This window comes from Ptychodera flava, chromosome 11, assembly GCF_041260155.1.
Source record: "Ptychodera flava strain L36383 chromosome 11, AS_Pfla_20210202, whole genome shotgun sequence".
Lineage (NCBI taxonomy): Eukaryota > Metazoa > Hemichordata > Enteropneusta > Ptychoderidae > Ptychodera > Ptychodera flava.
In genome coordinates, this window is record NC_091938.1 from 20,227,072 (window position 1) to 20,239,415 (window position 12,344).

Here is a 12,344-nt window from a genome sequence, read left to right on the forward strand (position 1 = left end):
TTATCAATGTTTATGTAGGAATACGTCAATTTTTAAGACAGCTAATCTAGTGATATTTAAAAAGAATTTCTATATTTTTTTCAGATGTTATTTACAAAGGTATCGGAAATATAGCTACAAAATTTATACAGTGATCTCACAGATGACAAAGATTTGTTGTCTAGAGGAAACATACATGTAAGTAACACTTCCTGATTTGATTTGTGATAGTATTGTTTAGTTTCTGTCAAAAGTTTTGACAATTTTGATATAGAAAAATTTAGAGTCAATAAGGTACCTTCAGACTGTAGCCACTGTTGTGTCAAGTATTTGTAGGCTATTAGATACGCAACTGAAGAAGAATACTCCCTATGTATCGGTGAAAATCATATTTACATGGTATTAAAGATCTCAGTGGCTGCATCTTTCCATGGTTTTATAGTATTTTTATGATTTTGGTTTCAAATTAGTTATGTTATTGCACTCACTGAGAGATGCGTGTCCAGTTATCACTATACGTTAGTGGGAAATGAATGAGTAAATATGATTGAATGTAGAAATAACATTTTGGGGTGTACCCAAAATATGGCTGCAGATGTACAGCTTCATGATTATGATTTGGACATTATGTTCTTGGCCAGTGAAAATTATTCAACCATAACAAACTGACCAGTGTTATTCAGAAGGAGAATTTGGGGTGGGTCACCCATCTGTTTTATTTGGAGCAAGTTACTGATATTTTAAAGACTGTACAAAAGGGTACATTTTCACAACAAAGCTAAACGATAATTGTATATTGTTATGAAATTTTGCCACCCTTCTGATTTACCAAGCTGTTGAGAATACTGCTGATCCTATGCTTTTCAATATCTTTCAATACCAATACTAGCTCTAGAGTTTGTATTCACCCTGTTCTGGTGTGCACCTGTGAGGGCGCTGTTGAAACAGACGTTAGAATTTTGATTTGTAGTTTTTGTGCACCCATTGGTTGTACTACAGAAGAGAGTAAAATCAAATGGTACCCATTGAAAGGCAAAGTGCATAAAAATGGAACCACTTGTTCTCCCAGGCCTATCACTTCCCAATCTGCAAAGTCAGTAAACTGCTGTATTGAGCTAAAAACCAATACCTAATTTTCTCTTACTTGATATCGTAAACATTACAGCAAGCTTAGTCAGTAAAAATCATGTTTACAAAATCTATTTTTTAAGGGCCTAGTCTTTGTTAAATGCAACATACTGTATAGCGAATTGGACTCACTTGTTTTAACTGACTTGACCTAATGGTGACATATGAACTTGGCAGGATTACAAGTTCAGGAACAAAAGAAGTAATATTTTTGAGACATAGTTTATATGTATTTCAATTTGTGCATTTTCGGTGCTTTACGAAGATATTGATAGCATTGAAACTGGAAAGTGTACATTTACTCTGTACCTCACTGTTGTTACTATACAATTTTTCTTTTTTTATGTAAATTATTTTGACTGATAATTAGGAAAAATATGCGCTGTGACTGGTGATTTTGTGGAAAAGATGGAAAGTGCAAGAGAGCTGTCAGCTGAAATTGCTGACACGGGAACTGATGAGAATGACAACAGAGATGTCCAGTGTATCAAACATGGTGATACTGAGCAGACACACCCCAGGGCACTGATGGTGAGATAACTGTGGGGAAGGTTGATAAAGATACAGTTAACGTCACAAGAGCTGATAGTGTCACCGTAGCAACAGACGCAGAGGGCAGTGACGACATCGCTGCTCTGCTTGGAGATGGCCTCCCGCATGACAACCGCATTGAAGGTATGCGCACGCGGCGGAGATCGTGGAAGAAACGTGTTGCTGAGTATGTGTGCAGTCTGCCTAGCGTGGACAAATACGATGAACTTGGAATAGTGTGCCCGGTGGAGGACATCCCTGCACACAAGGAAGTGACGGACCCCAAGAGGCAAAGGTTAGAGCCACAGGAAAGAGGCACTCCAAAGTCACCAAGTCATCAGAGAGTCCAGGAAGTGCCAGGAGGTATCATCCAAAGGACACACCAACCACTAGCACCCAAGCCAAGCAATGGTAAGTCAAGAAGAATCGTGTGTCCCACAGAAGTAAGAGATAAGTTAAATATGATTGTATCTGCAGTGGGAGTTCAATTTCTGAAGTTCAAAACCTAATATACAAAATATTGATTTTAATTTATAACTTGAAAATGATCTTATCATAGTTAATCTGCAATTGTTCTGAGAATTTGTAGGCTTTTGTAGGCTTCCTTAGTTCAGTGTCAGTTTTCACTGTTTATTTCATAATCTTGCTGGGTGTATATTAAATCTGATAGGCAAGACTGAAGAAAACTTGACCCACACTGAACAATTTTACAAGTCAATATAGTCGCAGGGGATCATTTGCTTCTTAAACCAAAGAAAGGGCCCCAAAGAAAACCCTGATTGTTTTCATAAGGGAGATTGGGCCCATATTATTGTTCAGAATTTCCAGAAAGTTGACTGGTACCAGGTAACTCGTCTTTCAGATTGACCCACGGACCTTTATTGACTGCTTCATATTGAGGATATATGTGTTTTTTCTGTATCTAAATCTCAATTGTCATTTCTGCTGACCAATCAACTGTTTCCCTTTATGGTATTTTACAGATTCCGTGGCATCCAGTCACTTGACCAGTTCCCTTGCGTCATCGTCATCTGATGACCGGGCCGTCCGCCAGTGGTTGGATTCCATTGATACCAGTGATATCGGCAGACCTGAGGATGGTCCAGCTCAAAAGCCACCATCTGCTGAAGCAGTAGAAAGTAAAGAAAAGAAAGGCATGTAGAATGTCAGGCAAGGCATTTTTTAATATAAAAAAATTGTAGACATATTGACATAGACTGAAATTTTGAACAATTTCCAAAAATTCCATGACATACTCATGACATGGTAGAGCGCCACCTAGAATCAATACGTAACTACAGGTATGCGTGATTCTTATGAAGAACTTGACCAATTAAACAGAAAGTTGATAGAACTTCTTACTGCATTAAAAGTGTGCAATTGTTTTTGAGAGTCTGATTTCTGTTCATTAAAAGCTTGACTTAGAAGAAGACATTTCACATTAGTGTAAGGATTTGGACAAAAAGCATTATTTTTAGTGTTGAAGTATGCAGAAATTTTGGGTATATCAGTTGAGTTGAAAAGAGGTACTACAGTTGTTGGGGTACATTTGTAGGTGGAAACTATCATGAGCAATATATCTGTATTAGATTTGATATTTTGTTATGGAAAAACAGCAAATCATAATTGTGTACTGTTTTTGAACATTGTTTCATGACTGGCCTTTACATACTGTTATATGTGCAGGTGTAAAACTACTGAGAAGCGGTAGTTCTGAAGATGATCTGCTATTAGGAGCTGAAGCACATCATTTACAACCTCAAGATCTCGGTGCTGTTGGTGCCGTTGGTGTCTCGAAGCCAGAACCATCTCCCAAGTATGTTCATTAATTCAGGCTCCAAAGAAACATACGATTATAAATACTCCATTTGCTGTATTTAATGTTAATATTCCAGTATTGTGATGTGCATAAAAATACATTTTCTGTTGGTACTTCCAAAATTATGTTTGAAATGCCTTCTCTTAATCTTGTTAAAATTGCCTGTTTTCGTGTATGGCGAGGTATGTAAGAGGGCCTTCAACAGCATACTCCGAGTTCCAAAACCGAGTCGGACTTACAAGTCCGAGTACTCGGACTTCCATACTCCGAGTAAAACTGCTTACTCGGACTTGTATACTCCGAGTACATGACCTACTCGGAGTTGAATACGCCGAGTTACACTTGCTTATAGAAAAACAATGCTGGGAAAACACAGGAAATATTTGATCTTGTGATAACAAACAGCGTATATACAGTACATGTACTTCCAGTCGCTCAGAGAAAAGAGTTGTTAACGCGATCTGTCTGATCTCTGATCTGTGTATCCTGTACAACACGCTCAAGTCATTGTCGTTGTCGAGTGTAGCTACCGTCACGCAAATTATGAGTTTGTCTTGTCTTTTCGTTTCATTACCGGATCAGATCCTGATTTGATACATGACTTGAATTGGGTACAACAACGTTTCATGATCACCACGATGCATCACGGCGAGTTATTAGAACATGGACACCATTATCAAATGACCTGTTGACCTGTGATGTCATGGCCTTGGTTTGCTAGCGTGGCGAGGCCATGATAGACTTGCTGAAGCATTTTAGGCATATTTATGTCTTGATAAAATAATTAAACTAATAATTTTTCAAAATAAAATGAGCACAATGCGCTCATGTATGGTATGAATCGAGTGCGAGTAACCACTTGGTCGTAATAATGACCTGACTTGACCTGTGATGTCATGCATTGATTTCGCTAATGGAACGATTGTGCGATATCGAACTGAGTAACTCACTGGCTGGACTTGCCTGAAGTTTATTGGTTTTACTGTAAATGTTACGTCTTAGTCATCTTTCAAAAAACTTTGCCGCCGGCCGTGGCAGCAGCTTTCTTCTGACGGTAAAATCACTTGTGGAGGGACCGTGGTTAAATATACATTGCGCAACAGATTACAAGACATCATGAAAATGAATTCTTTTTCAAAAGAGCAGATTTTCGACATATCGATCCGCGCTAGCCGCAAACTCTGTGAGTAATAAAATACTTTTTTTCGACAGATCGTTTCTTGTCCGGCATAGCAAAATAGGCATTTATAGGAACACGTATTACTCGGCGTATTCAAGTCCGAGTAGGCCATGTACTCGGAGTATAAAAGTCCGAGTAAGCAGTTTTACTCGGAGTATGCAAGTCCGAGTACTCGGACTTGCAAGTCCGACTCGGTTTTGGAACTCGGAGTGTACGGTTTGAGATACTCCAACATACCTGGTATGGCATAAGGTTGTTGTTGTGGGCAACCGAATTGAAGTCCTGACCAGAATTCATTTGTCAACTGTAAAATTGCAAATTATGCACAATCCTATGTATTGACAAGGCAAATACTCTGTATTTCAATATACAGAAGAAAAATACACTACAAAGTGTACTGTTTTATAGAACAAAAATGGTGAAAATATCATGAAAGGTATTGTCCCCTTAAAATTGTTTCAGTTTCAAGCCCAGTTTTGACATAAAATTGTTCTGTAAAAAGTTTGAAAGTCATTAACCCTTTGAGAGCTGAAATTTTTCCCACCAAAATTTTAGTGCAACATTTCACCAATTTTTAGGAATTTTGGGGAATTTTTTTGATAATTTTTGACCAAGTGGACATCACATTTCACTTGCAGCAGTTCTTTATCAAAATTTTGGCAAAAATCTGAAAAAATCTGACTTGGGTATATTCTATAAAGGCAACAAAAATTGACTTTGGTGCTCAAAGGGTTAAATATCTGTCTCTGAGGCGCATTCTACCTTAAACAGAGACAGGGTGTTTTTCACCCAGTGCTAAAGTTTTTGTTTGGGTATGTAATTGTGTAATCCTGCAAAATGATGATACACACGTGATATATGTATTTTGTATGTCAGCCAAATTTTGGAATTTAAAAAACATATTTTTCTTATCGTTTCATTTCTCAGAGAGAACCAGCAATTGTCAAATGGGGAGATTCTCGCATTCGCACAACGAGGCTCCGAAACCAATAAAAGATCTCAACTGAAATTGATGGCAGAGAGATACAACAGTATGACCTCCGATTTGTCTGAAATGACAACAACAACAACAATATCTAGGTACGTGTGCCATTTTTGTCTACACAATCAATTGTTCACCACCGTTCATTGAGTGTCTGCTATCATCCCAGTCTAGCTATTTTGTTTACTTCATTTTGCAGCCAAAACTGAAGTAGATGGAGAGATACAGCTCTCAAAGTGGATTCAGTCTTTGTTTGGTGCATGTTACATTTCGTTTGGATATACAGGTAGTCTACAACTTGCACACTACCATGGGTACAAATGTTCGTCATTTCTAATTCATTTGTCTTGGTTATGCAACATTTCAACTAAAATTGGCATCAGTATTTTACTTTTAGTGTGATGTGTGCAAATTCTGCTTGGTACATCAAGAGATTCTATATTGTGAGGTTTGTAACTGGTGAGTGGTTGTAGAATATAAGGGCTTCCGTTGACATTGTCAGCTTAGTTCATGTTTGGCGCTAGGCTATGATATTAGAAACAGCATACATACGTATCTCTTGATACATACATATCTCTTGATATTGTAATTAGCTTTCTAGCAGCCTAAAGATTTCCAGCCATTATCCTACCTTTTGTTGTGTGGTTCAGTTAAGGTAGCATGCGCCTCTAAGTGAAAGACTTACACTTTTGCTCAAACTTTTTTCAGAGAACCTTTCAACCATTCTCTTTCAAAACCAAGAATAAAAATCAGGGTTTACTGTGCAAATTCTGTTACTAGAGAAACAAATTACTCAAAATTTACCGATATTAGAAATTTAAAATGGCCGCCATATCTGTGTTAACTCTATGGGAAAAAAAATTTCAACTTTCGAAAAACTAAGACAGTGCAAAGTTTTTTTACACCAAGAGCTTTAAAATGAACCCACACAAGTGGTAGATCAGAAAAGAATTATGAAAGTTAAAGAGTCCGAATATCTGTCCCCGAGGCGCATTCTACCTTAATCTTGAATGGTTAAAGTAGAAATATCTTTTGAAATTTGGATTAACGTGTCAGTAGAATACACCACCAGATATCAGTCAGTATATTGCTTTTTCTCTTTGCAACATCAGTGTTGACGAATTACTTCAAGCCAGAAACGATCCTGAGGAACTACTCCGCAACCTGGGTTTCGGTGGCGTCACTGAAACCGACACCTCTTCACGAATCCCCGAGAGATTCCTGAAGGCGCCATCATCAGCCAAGGGAATCAATGTACAGGAATTCCTGGAATATGAGCATCAGAAAGAAGAGAACCGAGCTGCAGCTGTCGGAGGATATCTGGGAATAGAAGGTGATCATGATCAAACCATATTGCAAAAGAAAGATCTTTTTTCGCGTTTTAATACGCAAGACCCAATTTTCCCTCAACAGAATGATAGCATGCAAAAAATCTGATAGGTCAGACCCAGATTTCCTTTGAAAAGGAGTGACAGCATTGTACTACAACTCAAGATGTTTTGTCCCGGTTACACCTTCGATGTCATTTGTATTTAATGTACATTACTGTAAAAACACTATTGATTCGACCACTCTGTTAATTTGACCACCCTATGTTTTTCTCAAAACATAATTTTATTGTACCCTTATCTGTTCGAACACCGATGAAAATTGGGACTTTCTCAGTCTCTAATAATTCGACCAACTAATCATGACAAGCCGTCTTGAACATTTAATTTTTTAATAAAATACACAGAACAATACAATGTACAGCACAGAATGTCTAAGTCGGGACTTCAGGAAAGTCACCTTTATATGTTTCAATCATCCAAGATGGCAAGCATATCACTTATAAACTGTCAAAAAAGTTGAAATCCCTAATAATTCGACCACTTAAATTATTATGGCTTTGTTAATTTTCTAATAATTCAACTATTTCAAATTGTATCTTTTTCTGGTCAAATTGATAGGGTTTTCACAGTAGTCTGTTAGGACAATTATCCTAACAATTTTTATGATCAACAGAAACAGTGCTCTTACCAATGTAAGCTGAATGTGTTTCCTGTATGCAGAAAATGTTTCATCTATCTATCTGTGACGGGGTATCACAAGTCGTCATTGTCTGTTCTTATTCTGATGGCCAGGTACTGGTGTGTTCAGGAAGGGCGGTGCAGGAGTGGTCAACAAGATAGCCACCATGAGCAGTATCATCAACATGCTGAAGAAAAATGTTTCGCAGTCGTCAGAAGAGAAGCAAGCAGGTATTGCTTCTCTGTTTGCTAAGCCAGCAACGCCAAAACCTAGAGAAACGCAAACTGATACGAAAAACTCATCGTCAAAGGTTGAGCCAGAGACAAAGTCCCCATCAAAAGGTTTGTTTTCCTCGCTGGCTGGTTCCAAGAGTCCCGGATTCAAGTCTCTAGTTTCCATGGCAAGTAGGAATGACTCTCCAAAACAAAAGGTTGGTAACCAGGATGGCACACTGCCATCCCCTGATTGTGTAACCATGGAAACAAGAGCGCAGAAGAATTTAATACGGGAGGTTATCGTGGAAGAGAAGGACGCAGAGTTTGACATCCAGAAGGCAGATGAGAGTTGCTCAGTGACTGCAACGAAAGTAGAAGATGGAGATGTTCTCAAATCTGCAGTTGATGTGAAAGTCGATAATCCAGAGGCTACTTCTATTCCAAAGAGACACAGTGATTCTGACACGAAGAACGAGAATGTGACAAGCCCAACAGGAGATAACGTGACAGAAGAATTATCTCATGCTCAGTGTGTCGACGAAGATGATGCAGACGGAGAAATATTAGAAAGAACATTGACAGAGGAAGAGCACATTGATTTGAACCTTATGCAGGACAACGATATTTCCCAGGATACCCAGAAGAGCAGTGTTACCATGGAAATGAACCCCCACGACCTGTGTCCTGTTACTACTAGCAATGTTGGTGCAATGCAACATGAGGGGGACTCTCATACTGAGAATTCTATCGCTACAGATAGCCATACCAGGGAACCTGCTGGCAAAACTATTGCAGTTCACGAACCTGGAACGACAGATAGTGAGGTGACAGACACTGTTGCTTCAGAAACTAAGTTCACCTCGTGTGATACCTTAGGAAATACCATATCAGGGACCAAAGAGAGTGAGTGTGTTAGCAAAAGTGCCAAGGAACAAGGTTTGTTGCTTGATTCAAACTTGCCAAAGTCTATCACAGAGGGCACTATACTTAATGATGATATAGCTGTTGCTGAGGACAAGGGAGAGCCTGTTTCCATGGCTACTAGAACAGTAGAAATGGTTTCCATGGATACAGAACTGTCTAATATGGATGTAGTACTTAATGAGCAGATTGATGAGCATTTACTTTTTGATAACCAAGTAGGTATAGGACATGGAAATAATGTGGTTGAAGAAGAGCTTGTGTCTTTAAAAACAGATGTACTTAAAAATGCAAATGTGAGCTCTTGTCTTGATGATGAAGATATTGAAACTAGGCTTGATCTAAAAAAGGATGCCCCTGGTGGGACTGTTTCTGAATTTGAAGGTATTGCTTCTGTGATGGTGAAAGACACAGACCACATAGGTGGAGGTCATTTGGATGGCACTCCAGATATTCAGAAAAATAAATCGTTGCATTCCGTTTGCCATGATACCGTGATCCCATCCAGAGAGCCGCAGTACTGTGAGAAGATGTCAGAATTTAGCCATGGGGATACAGGGGATGATATCAGTCAGGAGACTGGTACTCTCAGAGCGCCACATGACGATTTGTTCCAGGAAGGAGCAAGTGAAAAAAGTCAGGAGAATCCCATGTGCAGGGATTTTGAATTTTCTCCTGTTGATAAAACTATTTTTGGAGGGAAATCCCACGACAGCGACCGCACATTTGATAATATTTACAGTGAAGTGAAAACACCTGAGGGTGGTTGTCAACTGATGGATGAGAAAGATAAAGTTACTCATGGTCTAGAGGAGGAAGAAGAAGAAGCATTCTATGACGCAGACATTGAAAATGCAAGAGAACTCTTAGAAAAAGTGCAAAAGCATGTCCAGATGGCGTCTGAGAAATTCAGCGTTCAAAAGGCCAACGTGACCCAGTACGCCCCTCACACTGTACCATCGGCAACGGTGTCGGCGCAAATGACCGATCCCGACTGCCGACCAGGTGACGCCGCCGAAAGACAGCTGAGAATGGAAAAATGCCAAGGGGATGGCAATTTGGATTCTCTCACATACACAACCAAATTATTAGAAGCTGATTTTCAGCTGCAGATGCCATCACCACCAGAAGAGGACAAAATCTCGCCGGTGCAAAGCGAACGCCGGAAGCCACTGCAGGTACCACAAGAGTCATTTGAAATAGAAGAGGCAAGTGTGGATATTTCTTATTATATACGTGTACATCACCAAACCCATGTACATGTAATATGGTAAAGAACTCCCTAAAAAGCCGTACGCTGCATGTAACATTTCTTATCAGTAAGGTTATCACTCCATCAATGCATCATAGAAAATACTGCCTGGGTGATGTGTATAGAAAAATCATGCATGCCTATGTTTAATACAAAATCATACAAACTGTAATAAAAATAATTGTTTTGGCTACAGTGCCTGCATTGCACATCACATTTTCATTCCACCAATTCAACAACCTTTAAAAATCACCAATAATTTTTCAAAACAAAGCCATCCATTCAGAATAAAAGCTTGCCTGTTTCTATAAGATTTTATCATATTTTTATATTTTTTTATATCATTTTCAGTGGTAAGGATTCAGCAATTACGTTCATCCCTTTTCTGTTCATCTTAATTTCCTCTCTCACAATTTCCCTTTTTGAACTTTTTGTATTAACCTCAAAATATTCGGCTTTGTAATTTGCAGTTTTTCTGTTTTAGATTACCACATAACTGCACTCATTTTGATATCTTTCTTCACATTAGCATGCCTATAACTCTCTCAGTCACTAAAATCTTTTTGGATCTATGTTAAAAGTACACTGGTAAAACACAGCTTTATTAACTTGTTCCACAGATTCACTTTCTGACCTTGACCTTTCATTCATAGCTAACCCTTCACCTTTCAAGTCAATGTTTCATGTACCTGTAATCTTAAAGTTCAAGTTCAATGGTTTGACTGAGACTGACAGGCCGACTTTGAAGCTTTTCAAGGAATTTCTGTCTAAAAGGAGTCGTGCAAAGTAAAGGAAACTGTAAAGTTTACAAATGTAGCTTTTGTCATACTACCAATATTGGTGTTGAAATTGTAGTCGCATAGCTGAACAAGTACAACAGCAAAGCCAGATAGATAATAAGTGAGAAGAGATGTGTTGTGTTACGTGTTCAGGCATTTGAATAATTATTTGATAATCTTGTGTTTGATTTTTGCAGATATCCAGTACTGATCACAATATTGATGAATTTGCATACGGTACATCTGCTGCTAGGAAAAGTCCCGAGACCAGTAAACGAGGTATAGCACTGAACTTTTACAGGAATGCTTCCCTCTGTGATGTGACACTCTTCATAAAGTATTGAGGCTATGTCTACCATGTGACAGTAAACTATACCAATCTATTGGATTGTTTCTTAAAAACTATTCAGAGAGTGTGTAAGCAGTGATACCCCTAAAACAGGCATTCCACAAATTTAAACCCTTTCACCGCCATGGTTTAGCATAGACCCATTGTTATCAATGGTGATTGTGGACCTGTTTACAGGGAATGGGTGTGATAAGGTTAAAAGATTCTGGAAAGTTTTTTGTTTATTAATAGGAAACTGTGATCAACAACTTAAAGGACAAAAGGCTGACTTTCTTAGATATGGCTGTTTCAGATGTCATGACAGATGGTATATCGCTTGCAATACCATACCATTAAATTTTTCTATACCTGGTGCACATTTGTCTTAGCTTCAGGGCCTGGAAAGAACAAACCAGGCAGATGTTGTTTTTAGACAAACTACCAACTCTACTGTTTTATTTTCTATATTTCAAAAGGTTTCCATTTTCTGATCAGGTTTCATGTCCATGTCATTCAAATTGCATATCTTATTTCTTGTTGTGTTAAGTTTCACCAAGAAATATTTGTGCAATTTTCAAAAACGCAAGTTTTCGATCAAGCAAGAGAAGTTTTAGTAGATTTCTCTGCATCGGTAGGTGTGTCTTGATCAATCAGATGAATAATTTACACTTGTGCTCAGGTCTTCCCTGCAGAAGCGAATTGAAAACACTGTGAGTCTCAAAATTCATCCTTTACACAATTTATGCACTGTGTTACAAAAGCAAAGATTTGCAAAAGTGAGATGCATCTAAATTTGTGACACCGGTTTGTTTGTTGTTGCAGATCCTGATGTGTTTGTTGTTGTAGAAATTTAGCGTGAGATAAGTTTTATATTTTCAAAAGTAATCTGTAAACAGGTTGTCAGTTTTTGAAGCCAGTGTGCTGTAAGAGTAGCCAAAGGAAGCAAAGACTGATTACCTGATAAAAAAAAATTGCTTTTCTTTCTTTTAATATTGTTTAGGTACTCTATCACGAATGGGAAGTGCTCAGTCAGACAGCAGTGGTTTTGCCGACGACACACACATTGATCCCTCATCAGTACAAACAACAGAAGCAACGCCACCACTCTACCAGGTAAGAAAGTCATTCCATATTCAACTGACTTAATCATGTGATAGTTATGAAGTATGATTCACATGTCACACAGTCCTGTTCAATCGTTCATTTTGCTCTTAAAATTT

The 12,344-nt window shown here is 38.4% G+C and overlaps 2 protein-coding genes across 6 annotated transcripts in view; both read left to right on the top strand.

The window, feature by feature from the left end:
• LOC139143758 (puromycin-sensitive aminopeptidase-like) overlaps positions 1–12,344 on the top strand; it is a 539,468-nt gene that overhangs the window by 446,436 nt on the left and 80,688 nt on the right. The window lies entirely within an intron of this gene.
• LOC139143756 (serine-rich adhesin for platelets-like) overlaps positions 1–12,344 on the top strand; it is a 69,622-nt gene that overhangs the window by 38,615 nt on the left and 18,663 nt on the right. For 4 of the 5 annotated variants that reach the window (XR_011554671.1, XR_011554672.1, XM_070714297.1 and 1 more), the window contains exons 2-10: positions 85–177; positions 1,478–2,049; positions 2,622–2,792; positions 3,325–3,454; positions 5,565–5,717; positions 6,732–6,952; positions 7,743–9,973; positions 10,994–11,075; positions 12,125–12,237. Coding sequence is in view for 3 of the 5 variants with exons in the window: in XM_070714297.1 (XP_070570398.1) it covers positions 1,785–2,049; positions 2,622–2,792; positions 3,325–3,454; positions 5,565–5,717; positions 6,732–6,952; positions 7,743–9,973; positions 10,994–11,075; positions 12,125–12,237 (3,366 nt within the window). In the remaining 2 variants the exon portion in view is untranslated. The remainder of the gene's footprint in view (positions 1–84; positions 178–1,477; positions 2,050–2,621; positions 2,793–3,324; positions 3,455–5,564; positions 5,718–6,731; positions 6,953–7,742; positions 9,974–10,993; positions 11,076–12,124; positions 12,238–12,344) is intronic. The other variant, XM_070714298.1, reaches the window with a different exon arrangement.